The following is a 26,931-nucleotide window of genomic DNA, read 5'->3' as shown; positions in this document are numbered from 1 at the left end:
AGTCTTTACTAGAAATGATCACAAACTTCAGTGACAGAAGTGGCGTTTGTACTCTAAATGCCTGCAGAAAACAGGCACTCACATGGCAGCTAATACACAAAACAGAAAGGGAGTGGGTTTGATGTATTCTGTGAACAACTCTTCCTGACTTTTACAACAAAGCCAGAGATAAAATTTTATAACAGCCACAGTTCATGAATTACATTCAGTAAGGTATTTCTTAAACCCCTGTTGCAAAGATCTCGTTTCCTATGCAAAAACCATCATTATAAACAAAATTTAAACATGGAAATGCATGGATGGAGGGGAGGAAAAAAATCCCTTCTAATCATTTTCAAGTGAAAATGATAAGCTATAATAATGAAAGCAAAAAAAAAAAGCCAGAATTCCTACTTCAAGCAACAATGAGCAGACAATGGATCAACATTTTCTTCTTTTTTTTACTCAACTAAATGCATATTTTAAAGAAAGCAAAATCTGTACAGGCACACTTTAATTTACACACAGATGTACTGAGGCAGAAGGATAAAATGAAGCAAAGCGCTAGATAGCCCATTCTAGCAAATTACATACTCATACCCTCCTGCGAACTCTGGCTCAGCACGACCCAGAAGATGTGCAATGAAGTCTGTCTCACAGCAAACATGAATGTGCCGCTCATGTGGACAGCACCGCAAGCCTTCATAAAGTGCAGCACAGTAGCCCTTCTCTTTGCTGCAATCAAGTTCACCAATAAGGATATTATAGGCTCGCAGGACTTTATTTTTGCAATCAGTACAAAACCTGTTGAAAAGAAAAATTTCAAAATGAAGAACTGGCTGTGTAATTATTTCATGAGGTATTTAACAGTGTGCTAGACAATGACACTCCCCGCCCATATAGAGCAATAAAAAAGCCTCCACACACTGAAGTCACACACACATAAGGTAAATACACATTTAGGGACTACACAGCTATAGCTAGTTCTCCACTTATAAATGATTTTTAAACTAGAGAAACACATGGGCCTAAAAGAATGAAGCAGAAAAATACCTGTTAGTTCATAAAATACATGCCCAGAAGATATTAGTTGCCAAGGACTATGTATCTTCACTTCACAAGCTATCTGCGCAAGTCAGAAATAAAACAACAGAGGCTACCAACCAATGACTCTAGGATCCCTCTCCTTTCAGTCTCTGAAAACAGTATCTTCAACCAGTAAACCTTGATTCAAATGTTTACATTTTAATAAATACATCACCAGCTAAGTATTAATATGTAGGGTGGGGAGGGCAAGAAGAATGGGAAAGTGGTACATGTATTTTTAGTTTACTGGTAATTTCCTAAATGCCAAATTCTTTCCTCCAGCCACACAAAAAAGTATGTTTCTCAACACACACATAAATAATATATACAACATATATGTAGAAATGTGGTTTCAACTTAAGTGTACCTAATGTGGTAAAAGTGTAGAAGAGCATTTTTTCTTCAGAAAAGAAAAAATAGAGTCTGGTCCAGTTTTCAATTCCTAAAATAAGGAAGAATTCGGTCAGGTGAAAAAGCCAGGCTCACAATATTAGTAATTGGCTCTCTGAGAAGATCAGCTGTGATGGAATGAGGAAATTTTGCTCTCTGATTTAAATTCATCTATCCAGGTGAGCTCATCTACTCCCATAGCGGCTCCCATCAACATGTCAACTCCACAGCTCCGCTCAAGGCTCTGTCCTTGCCTGAAGGCCAGACCCATGCTGAAAAATGCGGGACAACACAGATGTCCAAAACCAAGGGCAACATGGTTCCCTTCCTATGTTCTCTTCCATAGGTGTTAAGAAATCACCATTTATACAGTTACCCAGGATGGACCCTCAGGTAATTCCAACTCCTCCTTAGTTAATTCCAACTCCTGCTTTTAGGGGTGGAGCCAATTGGTATCAATTCTTTCTTACACTGAGGAAGGTTACTTCTTTTCAACTCCCTCTGCCCTGTTTTAAATTGCCTAGTCAATTAAAAAAAAAAAAGCTTCCTAACACATTTCCCTGCTTCCACTCTTACCAGCTCTAATGCATCTCTCATACCAAAATAATTTTTTAAAACATCTCATTACCTCACTCTCAGCTTAAAAACGTCCCCACCATCTACGAATAAAGTTCAAACTCGTCAAGGCCTCTGGTGCTTTCTTCTCTTACCCAACCTACTATTTCCAGACTTTTTCCCAAGACTCACCTCTCCCTTCATGGTCTCTCTACGCTACCCTGCCCCCATACACACAATATATATACAAATGGACTACTTTCGTTTTTCTTTAATTGAAGTACAGCTGATGTGCGATGTTGTGTTAGTTTCTGGTGTATGCCACAGGGATTCAGATACACACACAGAGGGTCTTTTCCACAGTCTTTTCCATAACGGTTTATTACAGAATACTGAATAGAGTTCCTGTGCTATATATACAGTAGGATCTTGTTGTTTATCGATTTTATACAAAGCAATGTGTGTACCTGCTAACCCCAAACTCCTAATTTATCCCTGCCCTATTTTCTTCCCCCGCCCCTATTTTCTTCCCCCTCTGGTAACCGTAAGTTTGTTTTCTATGTCTGTGAGTCCGTTTCTGTTTTGTAAGTAAGTTGATTTGTATCATATTTTAGATTCCACATATAAGTGATATCATATGGAATTTGCCTTTGTGATTTACTTCACTTAATATGATAATCTCTTGGGTTTCCCAGGTGGCTCTGTGGTGAAGAATCCACCTGCTAATGCAGGAGACGCAAGAGATGCAGGTTTGCACCAGGTCGGGAAGATCCCGTGGAGGAGGAAAATGGTAACCCACTTCAGTATTTTTGCCTAGAAAATTCCATGGACAGAGGAGCCTGGGAGGCTACAGTTCATGGAGCCACAGAGAGTCAGACACAACTGAGCAACTAAGCACACAGTATGCTAATCTCTAGGCCCATCCATGCTGCTGCAAGTGGCATCATTTCGGTCTTTTTTCTGGCTGAGCAGTACTCCACGGTGTGTACGCATGGGCACACACATCATCTTCTTAATCCATGCATCTGTCAATGAACATTTAGGTCGCTTCCATGTACAATGGACTACTTTGTACATAACTGATACGTCCCTACTACAAAGTCTTTTTTCCTTCTGTTTCCTCCCCACTCCCCTCCACATGCATCTCCATTTGCCTAAATCATACCCATCCTTAAAAAAGCCTCTTGCAATTTCCATAACTAAAATTCACCCTTCCTATATTCCTATTATCTCTGACTTACACTTATCGTTATAGCATTTACCCTTACAATGTCATGCAATCATTTTGTTATGCACATCTTTTTGACCCATTTCTTGAAATGAATATTTGTTAAAACAGAAGCTCTAAGCCCTTTGTAAACAAAAGCAATCATGTTGGCAAGTAAAGTTAAATCACTGTTTCACTAAAAAAGAGACACAGAAATATACAAAAATTAACTCAAAATGTGTTAAAGACCTAAATATTAAGACCTGAAACTGTAAAACTATTAGAGAACATGTAACAGTGGAATAGGTGATGACTTCTTGCACATGGAATCAAAAGCACAAAGAACAAAAGAGAAAACAGACAAATGAGACTACATCAAACCTAAAAGCTTCTGTGCAGTAAAGGAAACAATAGCGTGAAGGACAACCTATGGAACAGAGAAAGTATTTACAAACCATACACTGGATAAGGGGTTAATGTACAGAATAAGCAACTCTCATAATTCCATAACAGACAAAAAAAAAAGTATGATTAAAAAATGGACAAAGGACATGAACAGACACTTCAAAGAAGATAGGCTAGTAACTACATGACAAAATGCTCAATATCACTAATCATCAGGGAGATGCTAATCAAAACCACACAAAATCACCTCAAGCCCACTGTATGGCCACTGTCAAAAATTAGAAAAGAGAGACTTCCCTGGTGGCTCAGCAGCTAAGACTGCACTCCCAATGCAGGGAGCCCAGGGTCAATCCCTGCCCTGGGAACTGGATTTCACAGGCCACAACCAAGAGTTCACAGGTGCCACCCAAAGAGCCCTAATGCCGCAATGAAGACTGAAGATCCCAAGTGCATCCACTGAGACCCAGCACAACCAAATATATTTGTGTGTGTGTATATATATATGTAATTTTTTTTTAATTAGAAAATAGCAAGTGTTGGCAAGGATCTGGAGAAATTGGAACCCTTCATTGCACACTGTTGACAAGATTATAAAATGGCTGCCAGCACGGCAAATAGTATAGCATTTCCTTAAAATATTAAGAATAGAATTACCATATAATCCAGCAATCCCAATTCTGGGAACACATACAAAAGTACTAAAAACGGAATCTCAAAGAGCTTTTGGCACACATCCATGTTCACTACAGTATTATTCACAAAAGCCAAGATATGGTAGCAACCTAAATGTCCCTTGATAGAGGGACACAGTGTATACATACAATGGGACATTATTCATCCTTAAAAAGAGGTAATTTTGTCTTATGTTAAAACATGGGTAAACCTTGAGGACATTATGCTAAGTGAAATAAGCTAAACACAAAAGACAAATATGGCATGATTCCACCTATATGAGTTACATGAAGTAACTGAACTCAAACAGAAAACAGAACGGTGGCTGGCAGGAGGTGCAGGGAGGGGGAAATGAGCTTTTATTCAATGGGTGGGTTTAGCTTCAGTCATGCAAGATGAAAAAGTTCTAGAGATCCAGTGCACAACAGCTAGTAAACAGTTAACAGCACTGTACTATACACTTAAAAACTGTTAAGAGGGTAAACGCATGTTATGTATTTTTTATCACAAGTTTTAAAAAGTCTTCCCCTTGGTGGGAGAAATGGTCTTAGACACAGAAATAAAATTACTTCCACATTTTGACACTATAAATGGTAAGTCTACATTTTTTTAGTAAATAAATGGTTAAATATCATATAGTACCAATAATTAAACTTGAAATATTTTCCCCATATCTTACTGCTTTAAATCGTCAGTTTAATATGTTTGACTGTACATGATCGTTAAGTAGCATAAACATAAGCAAACAGTCATTTAAAATTTTATACGGAAGCTGTAAGAATGAAAGTGATTTTTCCTGTTTTCAAAAGTAACCTTGCACACAAATTAAAAAAAAAAAAGTTTCTTAAGACAGAGGTTTCAGAGTTTCTAACACCTAATTTCTAATAATGCACTATTATAACACTTAACTGGCTAAAAAGTGTTATAAAATCTTTATTATACACTGTTCAGAAAAATCTATTAAATAAAATAGATGTGCCAAGAACATCCACTATTCAGACCTTTAAAAATCATTTTCAACTGACTGTACCTCAAAAACTCAAACTGTACCTAAAATAAGAACTCGATACACAGGAATACCAAGGACTTGCAATCTGGCAGACACATATTCCCTGGTGTGCTTACCATGTGCCAGATACTGTTCTAAGTCTTATTATGTATCATCAATCCTAACAAGTTTAGTCTTATAAGTTCTATAGGACTACTACTATTTTGTCTTAAAAAAGAAAAACACGGAAGCACAGAAAAGTAATCTGTACAAAGCTATAATCAGGAGGACCTCAATTCACTGCAATCTTCCTTAACTGCTTCTAATCATACTTCTTCCCCTGCATCCTTAAAAATATTTATAAAACAGACTCCACCTTTCCTATAAAATACTGCCCCCCAAACACAGGAAATATCTACAACCAATACAGGAAATTCCAAAATGTTAGCTCTAATAACTAGTAATTTATCACCCAAAAAAGCTCTTTTGGGCCAATTCATACTGAATATAAGGATCAATTCATATTGAAAAAGAAAGGTATCTATGACGGACCTATACATTCATATGTTTTACGTTTACTTCCCAAACTCCAAATAACTGACATTCTCTATTCTTTTGGGTACAATCAACCAAAAAGGCAAAAAACAAGAAAGCTTGTAATTGAAAAAAGAAAAATAGTTAATAAACTTAGTATGCAGATTAAGTCATTAGCTCATTGCCATAAGAACACCAACCTTGATAATGCCAGTTTTTATAATTTATGTGTTTTCTAAAAGCGTCCCCAAAGTAATTGTGTATATCTGTCCCAAAGTCAAAGAACACATAACCACAAACCCAACATGTGACAAATTTTTATTGGAAGAGTGCAACTCCCCCCAAGAACGCCACCTCTAGATGACTCCTTTACTGGGTTTCCTTTCTACTGCACTCTCCCTCCCTACGAATCTGCAAATGTTAATGACACTTGGAAAATTCTTTGTAAAGTAGTATTCTAAAAAGAAAAATCTGAAGTTACTTTTATAATACATGAAGCACATGATTTCCAACTCTATTTTTAGCTCTTGACAAAGAAAAAATAATTGAAAATATTACTAAGTAAAAGCTGCTATTTTAACTTTAGTTTTGAAAATGACATCATGAAACACTTCCATCAAAAACAAGGAATACAAGAATTTCCACAGTGATTAAGTACACTTTACTCGATTCACAGCTACTCTGTGTTCCTTGAAAGGCTGGCCTGGAACCAACAGGTAAAACACAAGAAGGCCAACATCACACCATAAAGGAACTTCCTGCCCTGCCACTAAGCTCCGCCTGGCGTCAGGTATTAACCAGAAGGCTGGAGTACCATTACAGGAAGAAGGTGACCGACCCCTAAAGCGTCTTCCCACTACATCATCATGACCTTTGGACTTACCTGTGTTTTCGCAGATAGGTTTCTAGTGTTTCTAAAAGACAACTAGAATCAATTAAAACTACTTCATCCCTGCATTCTTGGGACATGAGTTCCCATACGTCCATCCAACAACCTCTGCAGAAAGAAACAAATCTTAGTGAGGTGGAGGCATATACAATGGAAAACCATTTTAAAAAGCGGAGTAAAGGAGTGCTTGATTTTACCTGGCTGTTCCCTGGAAAGGTCCATAATGGAAAATGATCCTACACTTGCTGTCCTTCCTGTGGTCTTCACTACTCCTCTTATCTGTACTTAACTTCTCTGAACTGACACTGCTACTGCTCCCTTCACTGTAGTACAGTACAGTACAAAGCTTAGTGACACTGCGATGATCTGAAGGAATAATCTCTATAGTCTAAATTAAGATCATGAACTCTTTAAGACATTAAGATATATTAGTAGGGTAAGTTTGCAAATTTGTATATAATTACATATTTACTTTAACCATATTAAAATGTTATTTACACAGGAGCTCATATCCTTACACAAAAACGTGCGCTCAACTATTATGTTTACTTGATAATAATTTAACATTTACATTTATCAAGATAGTAACTGTTTAATATAGTAAGCATTTTATGAGCATATCTACTTGGAATGTTAAAGTCAAAAGGGCTGAAAAAATTATAAAATATTTTCACTTCTATACACGGATCAACTTTTCACAAATTGAAAATGCTAACTAGTGTTGATCTACTTAATGTGATTTTATAGCTAGCCCATGGCAACAAAATTCTTATCTACCTTCACATTTATAAGTAGCTGGGAAAGTCACAGATTAATTTTACATTTTTGAAAATAAAGATAGCATACTAAGATGAACACTTTACACAGCCTAAATTAGTAGTACTACACAAATAATTTTTTAAGAACTTACTAAAAACTTCCCAGACTCTCCCTCCCCCACAGGTTTCAATGTGGCGCTGGTCACGCATTTTGCTTTGTTGCAGATGTGCATTCCAAGAGCAATGTGTTTCTATTTTCCATGCAATGACAGTCTTCTTGATTTTTCATGATTCTGAACAACTGGCTCCTGCCTGTTCTTCTGCGGGTCTCACTAGTCCTAGAGATTCATTACCTGGGATGCTTGAGATGGAAACACTGCTGAATCTTTACTTGACCTACTCTCTACAGCTAAATAGGTATTTCTCAACCCCCTGCCCACCATATAAGATCAGACATACAATTCAGCTCCCTAGTCCCATCTCACAAGGGCTCAAGAAAGGGTGAACTGTCCTTGTTTTTGCAGCAAACACCTCAACTCCTGCTCTGCCTTGCCTGTTACATCCTTCTACTCTCATCTTCCAAATTTCGAATTTTCTAATTATGCTTCAGTGATCCACATAACTCTCAAATTCTCAGTACTGATGAAAAGGGCTGGGGAATGACTATTATACCATCCGAATGTGAAACCATTATTCTAAAACGACTTGAAAATTCTATAACTCAAATCAAGATGTTATCGGTAATCTCTCCAAACCAAATGTCTTTATACCACTTCTTCCTGTCAAGAGCCAGCTTTCTGAAAAAGGAAGTCTTTTCACTTCTTTGTTCTACTTCCATACTTTCCACTGACAGCTTAGTGCATTAAAACCCTGCAATGCATGCATTTGTCTACACATTCTGATCTGGATTCTGATCCATTCAACCACAGATCTGCGCATCAAGATCACCAATTATCTTGGTGTTGCTATATCCAATGGACTCTGAGGTCCTTGATAACTCAGCAACCTTCAACATGGCTGTCCAAGTCCCTGCCTCCAAAACACTTTTCCCGTGGTTTCCTCCTGCCTCCGGCCACTCTCTCAAGTTTCTTTAGACTTATTCTTTCCTACCATTAAACTGAAGTCCTCAGCATTCCTTTCTGTTACCCTACTTTTCCTGTAGGTGATCTTATACGGCTGACCACTGAACAACACGAGGCTGAATTGCGCAGGTCAACTTACACATGGATTTTTTTCAATAATAAGTACCACAGCACTGCACAGTCTGCAGTTACTGAGTATGAGGACATGAAGGAACCATGTATAATATAAGAAGTTGCCGACTAGAAGTTACACTCAAATTTTCCACTGTGTGGAGGGTCTGTGCTCCTAATCCCTGTGCGGTACATCACTCATCAGCTACAGGCCCACAACCCAGGCCTAGACCTTTCTTTCAGACCACACACTTACTCCCAGACAATAACTTGGGTTTGCTTGTGTGAATATGAGAATACTCTAAGAAAGACTGAACTGGACTGTTACTATTGGTTAGGCTAAAACCTAGTTAACTGTATTATACCTTCCCCTGAAGAAAATGAAAGGGGGGAACAACAGTAGAAAAATACAAAATGTCATAGTAGCACAGAATGGCGGTGACCATCCAAAGTGGAGGAGGAGAAGTCTTGGCTAAGCAGACTGTACTCTCTGACCAGCTATCCACGTGGCATGGGGAATAACTGAAACTACTGTAGGAGTTGTTGCTTAAGATCAACTAACTCCACTCACACTGATCGCATAATTCGGCCAACAACCTTCCAAAACATCTGGCTTCCTATGTGGTGGGGCTAGAGCTGACGCTGGATGTGAAGTCTGCAGAGGTATGCAGATATAGCTATACGTCAATTTAATGAAAGTAGATAATCGATGAAGCAGTCCAGAACAAGAGAGCAGCGGAATCCAGAGCAAAAGTGGAAGGACTGGTCTTTGTAGGAAGGTAGCAATGAGCACAGATGTTTACGATGTGGGGTAGCTCTTGCTTTTCAGCTCCTCAGTGACAAACATTCATAATCAAGAAACAGAAGGCAGCCTTTGTATCGTATCAGACTACTCTGTGGTTTTAGTCAACGGGTTATTCAGATAAAGGTTACTGTCCAATGAAAATCAGACTAAATTCTGTACTCAGAGAGTCAGGAATTCTTTAAAGATACTGGCATATCAGGTATGTGAAATAATTATCCTTAGGTAACCATTTGGTGTTGTACAGAGCTTTACAGCGTTTAGAGTTCTCATACTTAGAAATCATATGTGATTCTTATGTAAATCTTGATTCTAACAAATCAGTGTAAGAAGACACTTTCAGAGAGAGTCGGTGGAACTTTCAGAGAGAGTCGGTGGAACGTGAATATGAACTGGGCATTAGATCACTGTAGTTAAGGTTTTGTTAGGTGTTATAATGGCACTGTCATGAAAGAGAATGTCACTGCATTTAGAGACGAATGCAGTAGTGAAATGGCATGGTGTCTGGAACTTGCTTTAAAATACTTCAGCCAAGGAAGAGGCGAGCAAATGAAATAAACTTGGCAAGTCCTGGTAACAACTGGGTCTGGGAAAGGTATTTGGGGGTAACAGAGTCCTAGTATAGTCTCTCTTCTATGTGTCTGACAGTCTTCATGATGAAAGTTTAAAAAAAAATTTTTTTGTTCCTGAGTATGGAGGGAAAAAGAGATTATTAACATACCACCACCTGGTCATCCAGATCTTTTTACCAGGGAGAAAAATGTCAACAATACTAATGAGATGTTCAAAAAACTAGCTTCTAAAATTAATTCAGGAGCACAGTTTTATATCATCCCATTCTCCCCAAAAGTTACTTCTTAGAAACTCCCTTCAAATTCCATGATTTCTCCTTACCACCCACCCCCAACCCCAAGCACTTCTGAAAGGGAAACTTGACACTGAGCTGGGAGAAGGGGGCAGCCTTGGGCACTATAGCACCTAACCAAGAAGAAAACTGCAAATTAGTTACATAAATTCACATTGCTTTAACTAACTCAAGGTTTTTTTGGTAAATCCTTGATAAATTATTAGGGAGACCTAAAGACAAGAAAGACAAGAAAAATAATTTATACAACTATTATATAGGTTAAAGAATGATACCACTACTTTGAAAAAATTAATATTGGCTATTAATATTGGCTATAAATTTACACAAGGATCTCAACCTCCCTTCTCTGAAACATATAGTACATGGGAAAATAAATTTTAGAAGTCAGACTTACACTGAGACCCTATATAGACCCAATGCAAAAAGAACTAGGAGACATTTATTTTGACCAATTATATGTTCTATTTTACAGTGTAAACAATTAATGAAATAAAACTAGCATTGTTTCTTCTCTTTTTACGAAATAGGATCAACATTTATAATCTTAACACTAACAAAGTATCTTGATAATCAATTCTACTTACCCCAAAGGTTTTGGTTTGTGCGTGTCTAAGGAGTGCAACTGACATCTCTTGTTCTTTTTACTTTTTGGAATAGCATCTATCATGTCATTTAGTTTGGACCTAATAAATAAATAATAAAAAATAAATAAACCATTAAAGGTCTGATTAACATTAATTTTTCTTTAGAATTTTCACAATCTTTATGCCCTTTAATGAGAAGTATATTTAAAGTATTACAGACATATCACTTTGAAAAATTCTCTTCAAATGAACTCTAACCCAAGAGTCTATACAATTTTATTCCTATTCCATTCTCAGACTATCAGAATGTTGAAGGAGGCCTGCTCTACTCAACATACTCTTTCCCTTAGTCTGCATCCATCTCATTCCTCCCTACATCTCCACTGTATCTAGCAGTGTGCCTGGCACTCCAGTATTTTATGACTTATTGCTACCTGACACTCAGCCACACTCACTTATCCAAACAATAGATATCTAAACTGACATTATCCTTGACAATTCCCTGGCAGTCCAGTGGTTAGGACTCTGAGCTCTCACTACCAACAGCCCAGGTTCAATCCCCGCTCAGGGATCTAAAATCCCACAAGCTGTGTAGTAGGGCCAAAAAAAAAAGAGGAGGCAGAGGTTAATTAAAAATAAAATAAACAGGGGATTCCCTGGTAGCTCAATGGTAAAGAATCTGAGTGCCAGTGCAGGAGACACGGGCTCAATCCCTGTTCTGCCAGGCTCCCACATGCCACGGAGCCCCTCAGCCCATGAGCACAACTATCAAGCCCGTGCTCTAGAGCCCGGAGCAGCAACTGCGGAAGCCCACAAGCCCCAGAGCCCGTGCTCGTAAGAGAAACCCCTGCAACGAGGAGCCCGCACACCACAACTAGAGAAGAGCCCCACTCTCTGCAACCAGAGCAAAGCTCGAGTAGTAACAAAGACCCAGCACAGCCAAAATAAAAATAACTGTTTAAAGTCCTAGCTCATACAGCTAGTAAGTTTCTGAAAATAAACTTAAATTATCCTTGACGAAGAGCCTTCAACAGAAATTTTATGCAAATATAGAAATACATAATGCTAAACATCCAAACCCTGAATCCAACCAATAAGCAAAGCTTGTCAACTCTTAAATATATCCAGAATTAGATCACTTCTCATCACTGCCACTGTTATGACCCTCGTCCCACTCACCTCTCTAGCTTAGTCAATTCCAACAGTTGGCCTCCCAAATGGTCTCCTTGCCATCTACCCTCTGCCTTTACATTCTACTTTCACTTAGCAGCTGGAGTCATCTTTTCAAGACAAAAATCATATTGTTCTATCTCTATTCAGAAATCCTTCAAAGCTTCTTTTCTCAGGCGGAATAAAAATCCATAATCTCTACCACCACCTTCAAACAGCTTCACTTTTCCTAGTCACACCACCTACCCTTTGGTGATCACATTTCACCTCATAGGTGGGTGTGTGGGTGGGTGGGTGGGTGGGTGGGTATGTGTATGTGTGTGTGTGTGTGCATATGCTGATGACATAAATTTATATCCCTAGGCCAGAACTCTCTGAACTCTACTTGCACTCCCAACTGCTACCTCAAATTAACATGCCCAAAAGTCAGCTCTGCGAAATTGCTCCTCCTAGGACTTCCAAGGTGGTCTAGTGATTAAGAATCTGCCTTTCAGTGCAGGGGACTCAGGTTCCATCCCTGGTTGGGGAACTAAAATCCCACATGCCTCGGGGCAACTTAGCCCAGGCACTGCAACTACTGGATCCAGCCATCTCTCATTATCTCTGTGGCCACTACACTGGCCACTATTCTTTCTTGCATGGACTACTGAACAGCTTGTTTCTCTGCCTTCCACTTACTCGTAACACAGAGGTAAAAGGAAGCATAACTCCAAGGTAGACCACATACTCCTCTGCTCAAAACCTTCCTCAATCTTCCCGTCTCAGAGTTAAGATAAAAGACCTCAGCATAGCACCACATAATTAGGCCTCTCAGTGCTCCTCTGACCTCATCTTTTATTACTGTTCACTTCATTCATCTGCCTCCAGTCACAATGGCTTCCTTACTGTTCTTCAAACACGCCGGGGAAACTCCAATCTCTGAACCCTTACCCTGCTGCCCTTTCTCTGCTTCACCCAAATAACTACATGGCTCACTCCCTCACTCTATTCTAGCCTATATGTGATGTCATTTTATTAGAGAGGCTTTCCCTGACCACTCTCCATGTGAGTTCTACCCACTCATTCTCTCTCTCTTACTGGTTTGTCTTCATAACAACATTCTTGACAAAGTATGTATTTGCCTACTGCCTGTCTCTCCCTCAAGAAAAGAAACTTTACAGTCACTGGCACACAGAAGTTACTTGTGTTAAATCTGAACTCAAGCTTTGCCCCAGTCAAAGTTACAAAAAAGCTACCCACTGTCACTGAGTTTAAAATTAAGCAAATCCATTGTTTCCTAATTGATTATACTCACCCATGTACGTAAAATAATGTATAAAGCTTCTTTGCATCAGTCATGCAGCTTCGAGTTACAGACAGGACTCCCTTGGGCCCCACCGTCAGGGGTTCAAGGGCAGGATTTCCAGACTCCACAAGCTGGGAAAAGAGGCGTTCCACACTGCGACGACAACCCACACATGGCACAAGCTGAGAAAGTGCACTCAAGACTTCACGTGATGTCACCACCATGGCAATACTTAGATCTTGTTGCTTAAGCATACTATGTCGCTGAGAAAAAAGGGGAAGAAAAATAAAGAAGAGTTCATAAAGGAAGACATAAAATGACTTTCACTACTCTTTCTGATTCCTTATCCTTGTGCAGTAACCTGGGCAGGGCCTGCCATCTACCTGCAACTGAGTCAGGAAGGCAAGATGGGTCAGCCTTAGCCATGCTGCACTGAGATTATTCCACAACCCTTACACTGCCCTCCCCCGAGCCCAGTTTTAGAATCTCAAGTATAAAAAACTCTGCTTACGGACTTTCCCTGGTGGTCTAATAGCTAAGACCCTGAGCTCCCAGTGCAGGGGGCACGGGTTCAATCCTGAGTTGGGGAACTAAGATCCTGCATGCTGCACAGCAAAGCTAAAATAAACAAGCGCTGCTTGGGATGCCAGGGCTGTGCAGTAGGTGACCAGCACAGCAAAAAGAAACCCTGCATCTGGAAATCTAGTGTTCGTTCAGTGTGTGTATTAAACATAGCACTCTCACTTAAAACAAAAAACTTTAAAGGAAAAAGAATAAAGACAATGTAGCTTTACTATGTCTCCTTTTCAACCTTTAACCACACACTATGTTTAGCTGCATGAGTCAAGTTAGGATGGTGATCATGCAGGGCAGCAATTCTCAACCTGGAGGCATGAGCAGGTGAGTTACAGATCAGTGGGAGAGAACAAGGCCCCTCTCACCTATGGAGGAGCCTGCAGTGAGTGAGTCGGAGAAGGCAATGGCACCCCACTCCAGTACTTTTGCCTGGAAAATCCCATGGATGGAGGAGCCTGGTAGGGTGCAGGCAAGGGGGTCGCAAAGAGTGGGACACAACTAAGCAACTTCACTTTCACTTTTCACTTTCATGCATTGGAGAAGGAAATGGCAACCCACTCCAGTGTTCTTGCCTGGAGAATCCCAGGGACAGAGGAGCCTGGTGGGCTGCTGTCCATGGGGTTGCACAGAGTTGGACACAACTGAAGCGATTTAGCAGCAGCAGCAGCAGCAGCAGTGAGTAAGTAAACTGCTGGTGCATATGAACGTAGGGAAATGGACAAAAACTCCAGGAAATAACTTCTACTTAGCTGGAGCTATAGTTATACTACAAGTAAAGTAGTGTAGTTTACCAATAATCCAGTTTACCAAAATAAATAAATAAAGGTGAGAAAGGTAACTCCCAAGAAGGATATTATCATACTTACCATTAACCTTTAATTCAGTTTTCTCCAAAAGTTGAAACAATTTTGAAATAAAGTAACCATTTATCTTCCTTTATACTGATCATATATATATTTACTATAATTGTTTTCTTCAGTTAAAAAAAAAACTTTGTATTGTGAATTTTCTGATTTCTATTTAATTCTTTTTTAAATTTTATTTTTTTATGGAAGTATAGTTGATATACAGTGTCATGCTCATTTTTGCTGTACAGCAGAGTGACTGATTATACACACATGTACACACTCTTTATATTCTTTTCCTTTATGGTTTATCCCAGAAGATTGGCTATAGTTCCCTGTGCTGTACAGTAGGACCTTGTTGTTTATGCATCTTAAATGTAATAGTTTGCTGGACTTCCCTGGATGTCCAGTGGTTTATTTACAAAGTATCACACTTATTAAACAGTATTGGGAGTTTGGGATTAGTAGCCACAAACTATTACATTTTTTAAAAGTCTTCATTGAATTTGTTACAATATTGCTTCTGTTGTTTATATTCCGGTTTTTTGGCCAAGAGGCATGCAGGATCTCAGCTCCTCATTAGAGACAGAACTCACACCACACCCTTTGTATTAGAAAGTAAAGTCTTAACCACTGGACATCCAGGGAGGTCCCGCAAACTATTACATTTAAGATGCATAAACAACAAGGTCCTACTGTACAGCACAGGGAACTATAGCCAATCTTCTGGGATAAACCATAAAGGAAAAGAATATAAAGAATGTATACATGTGTATAATCAGTCACTCTGCTGTACAGCAAAAATGAGCGTGACACTGTATATCAACTATACTTCCATAAAAAAAATTTTTTAAGAATTAAATAAAAATCAGAAAATTCACAATACAAAGTTTTTTTTTAAACCGAAGAAAACAATTATAGAAAATAACAAAGTTCTCAAAGAAAAGTTGTCTGTCCTATCTTTTAAAAACAAGGAAATTAAACTAAATTTAAAATTAAACCAGGGAAACTAACGCCTTATGGACACGTAAAATGGTAACACACCACCACCAAATCTTTCGCATGACAGGGATGTAAATGTAACCGGAGCCATAGTAAAACAAAGCAACCTCACTGAACCTTAAGACCTAAAGAGCCCTAGGTAAGATGAAATGACTGCTCACATCTGTGACTCCTTAAAACACACACACACATACATACACGCACGTGCTCAGGCACACACACGCCATTTAAAACATTAATTTTTAAAACTTACCTGAATGAACTGCTTCAGTTGTGCACCATTATTTTGATGCCCATCAAGATTTAACACATTGTCAGGAAATTCCATCACCATCTTAATATGTAAAAGAATACAAATCAATTATTTTACCTTCTATGAAAGCATTGATACAGATTATTTTATAATTTCCTAGGACAGAAATAGACTCCCCTAAAGCCAGATTTGCTCCCTCCCACCTCCATCAAAAAGTTAAAAAAAAAAAATCCAAATTACAGTTTTTAAAGCCAGAAATGGTATAGTCATTATAAGCAAGGGCACTGAAGTCAGGCAGACCTGAATTCAAATGCACTTTTATTATAATTTACAATTTATGTCACAATTCTGGGCAAGTTACTTAACAAGTCTGATTTTCAGCTTCCTTATGTGTAAAATGAGATTAAGTAGTAACTTTTAATATCTCTTATAGAATGGGTTGTAAGGATTAACTTGTATTTAAAAATGTGTGTTGTAGTAGCTAATGAAAGCACTTAGTAAGTGAAATAACCTGATATCTTACATTAAAAATCCTGACATTTTCAGTTATTCCTCAGAGCTAAAGAATACAATAAATCTTATCATGTAAATAACTATATATACATATATGACTATATATATAATGACTTCACTTTACATATACACACACACACACAGATACATACTCAGAATAATACCCAACACATAGCAAATGTTTGCTCTAATCATGAACGGAAAAAAATACACTGAAATACTTATTCAGTTCTCAAAATTCATTGCAGAGGATGAGAGATATATAAAGCTTAAGGCTGTTTCGGGATGTCAGACAATGGAAATCAGTAATCACATTTTACTGATCTGTGACACCACTAATTTCAAGGAGTAACTTATGTACTACTAGGTACCACTAGGTAAGAACCACTGTAACTGGAAGATGTCATCAAATGAAAGAAGTATCCCAATTTTAGAGATGTTAAATATGAAAAAAGTATGCCTTCGAAACAATGAAATAAAGTAACACATTTATATCTTAACTAGAGCATTGTTAAATGTATCAAACATACTATGCTAGGACAAACTTCTATTTCCAGGGGACAAGGGCCACAAACTCCTACACACTCAAAGAGTGAAGTCAAGACCAAGAGACCATGTGAGGCAAAAACTAAAAAACCCACTCAGCTGAACGCGATCTTAAAAACATACTTTCCTTCACCAACCAGCATCACAAAGACCTGCTTCTTTAAACAAGTGACCACTCTTTCCCCTCCACATCAGAAATGAGAACCTAAACACGTGCTTGTTCCAACAGTAAACAGAGGACTAAACAATCAAGGCAAGTATAAACAACAGATATAAGACCTTTTCTTGATTTGTGAAGAGGGGACTACTGGATATGTGTGCTAGAAAGGCAACTAGTTACTAAGGATGGATGCAAACACCTATTCAACAATCCAGAGGACTTGAGTTTATTTTACAGAACCAAAAGCTGCATGTACAATATGACTCAAATTTTCATGTGTGTATTTTCTTACAGAAAAAGAAAATATGTATTAGATGTGGCTATCTCTAGGTGAAAAGATAGATGACTTTCCCAAATGTATTGTAACACACATACACCACTTATTACCAGGGAAAGAGCCAGTGTTCCTTGTTTCCAATTCTATATTCATCATATCAAGTTCAGAGATATGTTCATGCTTCCATCTCAATAGCTTTTACTATGCTGGAAGTTTCTTCTTCCATACATATAGACTGCATGTCCATAGCTCACAGTTTTACGATCAATTACCGAATTTTTAGGCTAACCAACTTGTCACCAGTTTTTGGTGTCTTATCCCCAAAGACTGATGGTAATAATAATAAAGACATTTAACATAGCTTTATGTATACTAGCCTTTGTTCTGAGCACTGTCATATATTAACTTTGCCAACAGTACAAAATAAAATTGGTTACTAGTCTTAACAATCCTGGTATTAGAAATCCTGGCCCATAAAAACTGAAAAAAAGAACAGTACAATTAACTCCCATGTTCTCTGGAATCACCACATGGTTTAAAACACAAATAAATTTAACTCATCAAGCCATAAAAAAAGGTACAGGATAATCCATGTAACTCACTAGAACACTGCAAGTCACTCCAATCTACCATTTAAACAACTAATACTTTGATTTACATTTTCACTTGCTTGATCCATATATACATCATTTCACCACATATTACTTGCCACCATTAAAAAAAAAAAACAACTGAGACAATTACCTATACTATTTTAAAATCAAAGTTCTTTAATTTACTAAATCAATGCCTCACCAGTTCATAGGTGAAATCCTAAATTCTGACTCTGTATAAGTAAATTATTTTTATTCCGATCAACTATATTTTATTGTTTTAATAATTAAAGCAGAGGACTAAGAGCATACCTATATATTAAAATCTACATGCTGACCTTTAAAATATATGTTTATAAAGTTTAACAGGGGCTTCCCTGTGATAAAGAATCCGGCTTCCAATGCAGGAGACACAGGTTCAATCCCTGATGCAGGAGGATCAAGCCTCGGGCCAACGAAGCCTGTGTGCCACAACTACTGACCCTATGCTCTAGAGCCTGGGAGCTGAAACTGCTAAAGACCATGCACCCTACAGTGTGTGCTCCGCAAGAAAGAGAAGCCACCGCAATAAGAAGCTTGCACACTACAACCAAAAGTAGCCCCAGCTTGCCACAACTAGAGAAAAGCCCATGCAGCAATGAAGACCCAGCACAGCCATAAATAAGTAAAATTTAATGAATAATACCTAATTCTCGAATCCTCTTCAAAAAGTCGATAAAGAACAGGGTTAAAATTTTTGAAACAAAACCCTCATTTCCAACCATTTCATTTTTACCTAACTAGTACAGACAAATGTAAAGATCAAGTATATTACTGTGTCTTTCCTGTGTTTCACTGGCTTGAATACTACTAAATTTTCTCTTGTACATACACAACTGAGCTTCTGAGCACGCATGCACACACTCATACACATGTTCAATACCGCCCCAATTAGAAACTCCATGCTCACACTAAATAATTATTTTCCTTGCCTTTCCCTTACAACAATGGCTTTTTACTTGTTTACTGGCCAATCACTATATCCTCTTCAATGATGACACCAAAATAAGAAAAAGGGAAAAAATAAAAAGAGGAAGATAAGAGGACAGCGGAACTATTTTCCCTCATTCTTTAAAATCACTTCCCTGACTTATTCTTCAGATTCTAGGTTACCCAAAGGAAGACACTCACGTAAAGTACTTCAGGTGTGGTCTCACAGAGGAATCATTAGTGTCTGGCTTCATGATGAGGTTGCCTATCCCTAGGCTTGCCAGAAATAGAACAAGTCATTGTCCTGCAATTACTGCTTTATAAAGTTTATTGAATCCATTACCCACTTTCACTCTTAAGTACCTGTCCTGGTTTCTCCTGATCACAAATAATCTGTTCCTAGCGCACTCTCACAAGCTCTAATCCAACAGTACTGTTTCTATTTATTAAAAATCCCTGTCCTTTTAGTTTTACTTTTTTACTTCTTCATCTTCACAGCCATCTGTAACATCTATCACCTTTGGTAAATTAAAAACTTAATCAAGAATTTAAAACAGGCAAATTTCCCTGGTGGGCCAGTGGTTAAGACTCTGAGCTCCCAATGCAGGGGGCACAGGTTCGATCCCTGGTCAGGAAACTAAGATCCCCCATGCCATGACACACATGGCCTAGCCTAAAATATAAAATAAATAAATAAAGATCTAAGTTGTTTTTTTTTTTTTAAAGCAAACAATACTAAACTTCTAACTGATGCTAACTACTTAATCCTCAAGAGGATACACTACATTTTTCATCTTTTTAAAGTCTCAAAAACCCTTATCAGAGCTTCTAGTCCATTTAGATTGGTTTGAATTAGGAGGGTAAACTGTGTTCCACATTGTAGTAACTTGACAGCATGTATCAAGAATTTTATAGAAGATTTTTATCCTTTGATCCAGTAATTTTCCTTTGAAAAGCCAGAAAAAATTGTTAATGCAAAGTTTTATGCATTATTCATATTCTTAAGAATGTTATTCATAGCAAAAACTAGGACCACCTCTACGCCCAACAAAGGAAGAATGATTACATCCTGGAATGTCATACAATACAGTATTACAAGGCCATTAACACTGCTTAATAACAAGAGAAAATGTTCTCAATATTACATTCAGTGAGAAGAAGCAAGATATGAAGTGTTACAGAAGATGACATATCTCAACTCTGATCTGTATGTTGCTGCGATGGGAACTACACGAAACGCTGCTCTATAATCTCAGCTATCTCTGGGAAGCAGGGTAAAGGATAATTTGTTTTGTTTTGCAACTATTTTTCAAGATTATATTATAAGGAGTATATATTCTGACTATTAATTCCTTCTAAAAATACTTTAAAAACGGTAATTCTTCAAAGAAAGTGTGTTAGCCACTCAGTGTTGTCCTCAACCCCATAGACTGTAGCCCACCAGGATCCTCTCTGTCCATAGAATTATCTAGGCAAGAATACTGGAGTGGGGTGCCATATCCTTCTCCAGGGGATCTTCCCGACCCAGGGATCGAATCTGGGTCTCCTGCACTGCAGGCAGATTCTCTACCATCTGAGCCACTAGGGAAGCCCCAATTCTTCAAAGATGTCTTTAAAATAAAATCTGTATTCTGTCCATCTGCTATTCTATAATTCTAATAACACTGAAAAGCATTTTGGCTACACAACATACCATTTTCCTAAATATTCTACCAGTTTACTTACTTGGGATTTTTCTCAAACACACCTATATCAGCACTGTACTCAAGTACTCAAACCCACTGAACTGTCATGAGTCTTTTAAATGTGGCTACAACATACCACATAAAAGAGGCTACTTCCTCATCTACAAGCTTGTTAATTTCATTTTACAGATCCAACTTAAAATCGCTAGTTTACCTCAGACTAGAGGTTTTGGCTTCTGCAAAAATAAATATTTGTAACTGACTGTAAACATTACAACTAGACTTAACACCTAGAAGTTAACAAGGTTCTAAGACTTGAAATAATCACACAATGTTTCCTCAGTGGATTACCTATGGAGTCTAGGAACAAAGATCAAACCAAAAGTTACCTTCAAGGATACAATGTCATCAAACTATCAATGACCCAGTGCTGAGCATAACCCTCTGTTACAGGCCTGCTTCCTCCCTCTTCCTCAACAGGTGTTTGCTCTACACTCTTCCTTTAAGTAGTGTCTGGTAGAACGGTTCTGAAAGAAACTTGTTTCCCTAAATATGATGGACTCTTGACAAGATTTTACACAAACCAGCATTCAGTGACATATGTAAGTTCCAAAACAAAGCAATGGAGAGTCCCACTCACTTCCTAGTGATAAAAACCCTTCCAGAGTAAAGATACATAAAAAAATATGATGCTACTTAAGATACTTAAATTAAGCAAGCCTAAATTGTATTTGCCTGGGTCACAAGTCCACCATACAATAAAAGCAAAACTCTACCGCCAAGTCAGTCCAATCCCAACTTCCCTAGAGAAGTAAGTACAATAATAAATCACAGTGCAGGTTACATCTTTTTCTAAGGAAAATTTTGGAAATTCATTTAGAAGAGAGTTTAAAAACACCCAAAAGTCAACTATTTAATGGATATATCAATGCCACATCCATATTAAAGGTGACTCTGTGAACATAAGGAGAGACTCATAAGTGTCTTAAATTTTTGTAAATACTCAAATCTTAAGTTGATTTCCTCTGTTTTGATAGTATACACTCAATAGTAACCTTATGTCCAAATTTTTTTTTTTAACTTCAAAGATTATTTAGGACAATAAACACAAAAGGTTGATAACAAACTATATGCTCTAGAAAAGTATCTGTGGTGAAGGGAGAAAGAAAGAAAATTATCAATAAATGAACTCATATTAATTTTCAAATTGTGAAATCCTTCATTTAATTTGATCTGAGTGCTAATTTTTTTAAAAAACACTTTTTAAAATACAAGTCCATTATACTTTTAATGCAAAAAGTGCAGAAATCATGACCAAAGCATACAAGTACACTTTCTTATGAAACACAAAGTCTATGTACCTTATGTGAGCCCAATCATTCTTTTTCCATGAAAAAATTTTAAAAATGCACTTAGGTAATTATATGCTTTCATTTAAAAAGTTCTAACAAATTAAGTCATTCAATAGCTCTTCTAATGCTTTTTAAAGGTACTGCAGCTCAATCAAGTCTTAATTGAGACTGGCAAACAGAAAAGCATAGAGTGACATCTCTACAATGACTTGCATTTTACACAAAATTTGAAAAAAGTTCAGTAGGTATTTGCAAAAAAGAAATTCAGGAACAAAACACACCAACCACCTTTGAAAAGGAAAAAAGGCAAAGGCGGTATGATGAAGACACTTAGTTACACCTTATCAAAATGCAAATGTATAATCCAAAGCTTCAGCATCATCAAAATGCACATTTCAAGATTCTCAGAAAAGGTCCATTTCATTTCTTAAGAAATTGTGACAAGCGACTGCACTCATTTCCTGTTCAGATTCAAATTTCTGCCATTTCCTTCTAAAGGAAACACTAAAGCAACCCAGGGCAGAGGGTCTGTAATGCTGTACCACCATCAACTCTAAAAAGGAAAACTACTCAGAACTGGGTTTGACATCCAAGATGAGCCATCAGCCTTTTATAATGCCCTTACACATTCAATATTGTGGCTTCCTTAGGAAAAGCTATCTGTAAATTAAAGAATCATTAATGCCAAGAAAGCCCGTTTTGAAGAGTCATGGCCTAGCAATACAACCATTTCCAACAGTTTTAATGGACTAGGCATATTGAGACTCTAGCGAAATCAGATCCTTTTAGTGGGATCTTTCCTGTACAAAAGCATGTAACCCTGCCCTCCGTAATTATGCTTTAGGGAGTGAGAGCTGTAGTATTAAGCTAGAAAATAGACAGGTAGCAGTGCAGCTGCGACATTTCCAGGTAATTAAGCCTCCCCGAGGGTAGGTGGTTTCTGTAAGGGATAGGCCCTGAACGCCCGAGATCCTTCAGCCCCTCTCCAAGGAGCTTGCTTTGGGCAAAAGCACCGTCTCCGAAAGGGAAAGGGTGAAGGAAGAGAGTGGCAAAGGAGGGTAAGAGCCGGGGAGAGGGGCTCTCACTGCGGGTGGAGCGCCAGCCTAGGGGCCCGCGGACGTTACCAAACGACCCACTGCAAAGGCGAGTTTGTGGGGCCTGCCGGAGAGAAGGCCTCGCCTAGGAGTTGCAACACACTCTTTTCTCCAGTGCGCAGCGCTCGGCCTGGGGGAGGGGGAGGAGGGGAAACAGCTGCCAGGGGAGCGGCGAGCCCGGCCCGGCCCGGCCCGCTCACCGTGAGGGTGTCGTCTATGTAGAGGGGAATCTGCCTCCTCTCGAAGGGGAATTCCTCCTCCCCGTCCCTGCACACTGCCACCAGTCGCGCCATCGTCCCTGACGCTGCCGTTGCCACCGTCACCACCTCCTCCCAGCTGCTGCTGCTGCTGCTGCTGCTGCTGCCGCCGCCGCTCTTGCCGCTGCCGCTGCCGCCTCCTCCCAGCTCCTGCCTGCAACAGCCAAACCCCGCGAGCGTAAGCACCCGCCGCCGCGCAGCACTTTCGCCACGGGGAGGAGGCGGGGGGAGAGGGAGAGCAGCAGGAGGGGACGGGAGAGCTGGGCTGCGTTTCCCATCACCCGATTCCACACGCGCTCAGCCAATCAGCGGCGAGCAGCGCGGGGACCCGCCCCCTCGCGCCGTTCTCCCCACCCCCCCACCCAGCCCGCCGGCCTCCAGTCAGGGTCCAAAGGAGAGGCGGAAGGGACCTGGAGGCCCCGGGGCTTCCCCTAGCCGGTCAGCGAAGTCCCAGCTCTAGGACGCCACCCCCAGCTTCCGCTCCTCAGCCCACGGCCCGCCGCCCGGAAGCCCTCAGCCCACTCCCCCATACAGCTGACCCCTTCTCCCCTTTAAGGGCGCGCCCCGCCCCATCAGTCCCCTGGGCTGCAGTTGCCCAGCGCGACCCCGCCCCTGGGAGGGGTCGACCCCGCCTCAGCTCTGCGGAGTCCGCGGGGGAGGCACAGACCCTCCCCTCCTCACCCTTCTCGGAGGAGGCCTCCCGCTTCTGACCTTCACCGCTTGCGTGGTCGCCTCCCTGACCCCCCCACCTCGGCTCCCCGTTACCGGCTGACGAGGCCCGCGTCGGGGCCGGCCTGGGCGGGAGCGCGGCTCAGAATGCCGTTTCCTCTCCCGGCTCAGTCAGCCGCTCGCGCCACGGGGGAGTGGGGGAGGGAGGGTGGGGGGGATGTGGGGAGGGTGGGGCGGGGCAGGGCCGAGCGAGCCGGGCGGGGCCCCGCCTCCTCTCGCGAGACTCCAGGCGCGCTCCAGGATCGCCCCTTTCGAAACCCCGGCGGAGGGGGCGGGGTGCCCCCCCGGCGGTCTCCTGACGCGGGACCTGCGCCCTCCCCGGAGTCTAGCTACTCAAATAAACCCGAAATAGGGCTGTTAGGAGGGATGAGTAGGCCTCCCCTCAGTCCTCCGCTGTGTGGGGCCCGGGACCCGCCCTCCCGAGGGCGGAGGGGAGAAGGGAGCAGAGCCGAGGGGACTCTGCCGAGGGTCGGGGCCCAGTGAGGACTTGGGTAAGTGAAGTGAGGGGGGAGCTGAGACTTTTCAAAAAGCAGTGAGAGCAAAAGGTGGGAGTCGGGGGAGGGGAGACTAGGCTGGGTTTCCAGGCCCTTAACGCCGCTTTCCCTGACCCCCTGGTTCTTCAGAAGCTAGGCGCTTTCCAGACTCATTGAGATCCCTCCGGGAGGGGCAGAAAATATATTAAGTGCTGACAGTTTTTTGTTGTTGTTACACTGTGCAGATAGTGGCTTGTGTACGCGTCCTGGGCAGAGAAACTTCTTGGGTCCGGTTAATATTAACCTAGAGACTCAGACAGGACAACAGTTCCCTTGGGCAAAGTGGTGGTGCTGGCCAAAGGCCTTCCCTCTGATCCTCTTCCGAGAATCTGAGCTACCGTCAAGACAAATTCATGCGCACTCTGCGTGCCATCGTGTACTCCGTTCTTACCTTGAAGGCGTTAGAGTCCTGTTTGTAAAGCCAATATAGTTGTCGGGAAGATTTTTTTGCCTGTGAGAAGTCTTGACGATTTTAAGACTCAATCCATCGGATGCTCTTAAAACTAACTAATCCTGGTGATCTGTATTTCCTGGTAGAATAGGCTAGAGCTGTGATACTGACTTTAAAAAGTATTTTGGTCATCACATGAAGTCTTAGAGATTCGCAACAAAAAAAACCCATAGTGCATGCAACCCCTTAGCCATGTTGACTTATGACATTGTGTGGTCACTGTTAGGGTAGGTGACATAATAAACTGGAAGAACCATTGTTCAGTCCCAAAGGTGTGATTATCCAGTAAGTATTTATGTCCTTAGCCATGTTAGAGCAGAAGGGTGTGTGGTCTTTAGCTTAAATTCAATAGGCATATAGGATTGCATGTAAGTTCTGACAAATTAGACTCCATAGCCAAAATACGGACAGTTTTAGAGAATTTTGTGTTTTATGTAAAACATCCTTAAGGAAAAAAAAAAAAAGAATAAGGTGGCTTCTAAAATCTGAAAGTGCTCCTGTAACGACTGTCAATTAATGTACCTACGTTATACCTTTCAAACTTTCCTTGGATGATGGTTGGCAAAGGACATTGAAAATACAAGTTCAATGTATAGGTGTTAATTTTAATAACTTTCATGACTGAGTACACACTGGGGACTAGCAAAGAAAGAGTATTCACCTTGGGGGTTTAAATCTAAGTTTAAAAAAAAGGCATTAAAACTCAGATATAAAACTTAACATGAGACTACAGCAATGTCTAAATCTGAGATTACTTCCCCTGATTTGGATTTGTCTTCTAGATCCACTGAGCACACTGTGTAGTATCTTTGGACAATGTTTCACATACTATTTAATAATGAACTTCTTATAAGGCTAAAAAGTTAATTTGCTTGATAAATTGCTCTTTCTCAGGGAGGTCCCTGGGTGCTACAAATAAGACAAAATCAACATTTGAGGGGGAAAATGCTTAGCAAATTACCTCACTGCAAAACAACTTTTTAGTATTTTTAACCTTGTATCTTCTTCATTTTAGAGCAGGCATTCATTTTTTTCACTATTGGTCTGCAGCTATATTTAGCTGAAGCAAATATTATATTTAGTGCTACAGCAAATGTTTCATGACTAAGGATCTGCCTTCAGAGAGCTTATCTTTGATAAAACGATTACATTTTTAAAAGAGCCAGTTGTTGCCTTTTTAAATTTCAATACTGGCATTGTGAAGGGCAAAGCTGAAAATTTTTAAAAGCTAAGAAAAAGCAGGCAGTTAACAACAGAAGACCTTTTGCCGGTACCTCATAAGGAACAGTTGGTGCGATGGAGATGCGATATCGTATCACATTCTCCATAAAAATACCATTCTTTTTCTTCTTTGGCAGGTCCACGATGTGCGAGAAGCCAAGGGCAAAACTCAGACATGATGAGATATGACTAGTCTCCAAGCTACCTGGGTTTAAAAGCAATAAAGGATACTGATTTGTTCCTTATATTCCTGTATTCATAGAGGAATTCCTAGGGAGCAAAGTATGTTCTTATTTAATTTACACAACATATTGGACAAGGTGCTCAATAAAAATAAAACATTGTCATCTAATGAACACAAAACTATTAATACATATGTAGTAGACATCCCCAGTTTATAATAGTGTAAAATTAAAGTCATGGGAATGAGTCACTTTCTGAAGGTCACAGATAAGTCCTAGACTAGATTATATTCTCTCTTCTTTTCCCCTCCCTTCTCTGTCCTCAAAA

General features: G+C 39.9%; 1 protein-coding gene and 1 long non-coding RNA gene across 8 annotated transcripts in view; one reads left to right on the top strand and one right to left on the bottom strand.

The window, feature by feature from the left end:
- The window catches only part of GGNBP2 (gametogenetin binding protein 2), a 32,153-nt gene extending 7,767 nt beyond the window's left edge, over positions 1-24,386 (bottom strand). For 2 of the 7 annotated variants that reach the window (XM_018064157.1, XM_018064160.1), the window contains exons 1-7: positions 23,431-23,862; positions 16,042-16,122; positions 13,375-13,628; positions 10,911-11,009; positions 6,903-7,028; positions 6,700-6,813; positions 574-783 (exon numbers count right to left, since the gene is read on the bottom strand). In XM_018064157.1, the coding sequence (XP_017919646.1) occupies positions 574-783; positions 6,700-6,813; positions 6,903-7,028; positions 10,911-11,009; positions 13,375-13,628; positions 16,042-16,122; positions 23,431-23,523 (977 nt within the window). In that variant the 5' untranslated portion in view covers positions 23,524-23,862. Of the gene's footprint in view, positions 1-573; positions 784-6,699; positions 6,814-6,902; positions 7,029-10,910; positions 11,010-13,374; positions 13,629-16,041; positions 16,123-23,430; positions 23,863-24,168 lie in introns of those variants that run through there. The other 5 variants (XM_018064158.1, XM_018064163.1, XM_018064162.1 and 2 more) reach the window with 5 other exon arrangements.
- LOC106503184 lies at positions 24,405-26,706 on the top strand. The gene is made up of 2 exons (XR_001296824.2): positions 24,405-24,707; positions 26,559-26,706. It is a non-coding gene; the product is annotated as an uncharacterized LOC106503184 (long non-coding RNA).

This window comes from Capra hircus, chromosome 19 (genome assembly GCF_001704415.2).
Source record: "Capra hircus breed San Clemente chromosome 19, ASM170441v1, whole genome shotgun sequence".
Classification (NCBI taxonomy): domain Eukaryota; kingdom Metazoa; phylum Chordata; class Mammalia; order Artiodactyla; family Bovidae; genus Capra; species Capra hircus.
Note: the sequence above shows the minus strand (reverse complement) of the source record. Positions and strands in the feature narration are given on the sequence as shown.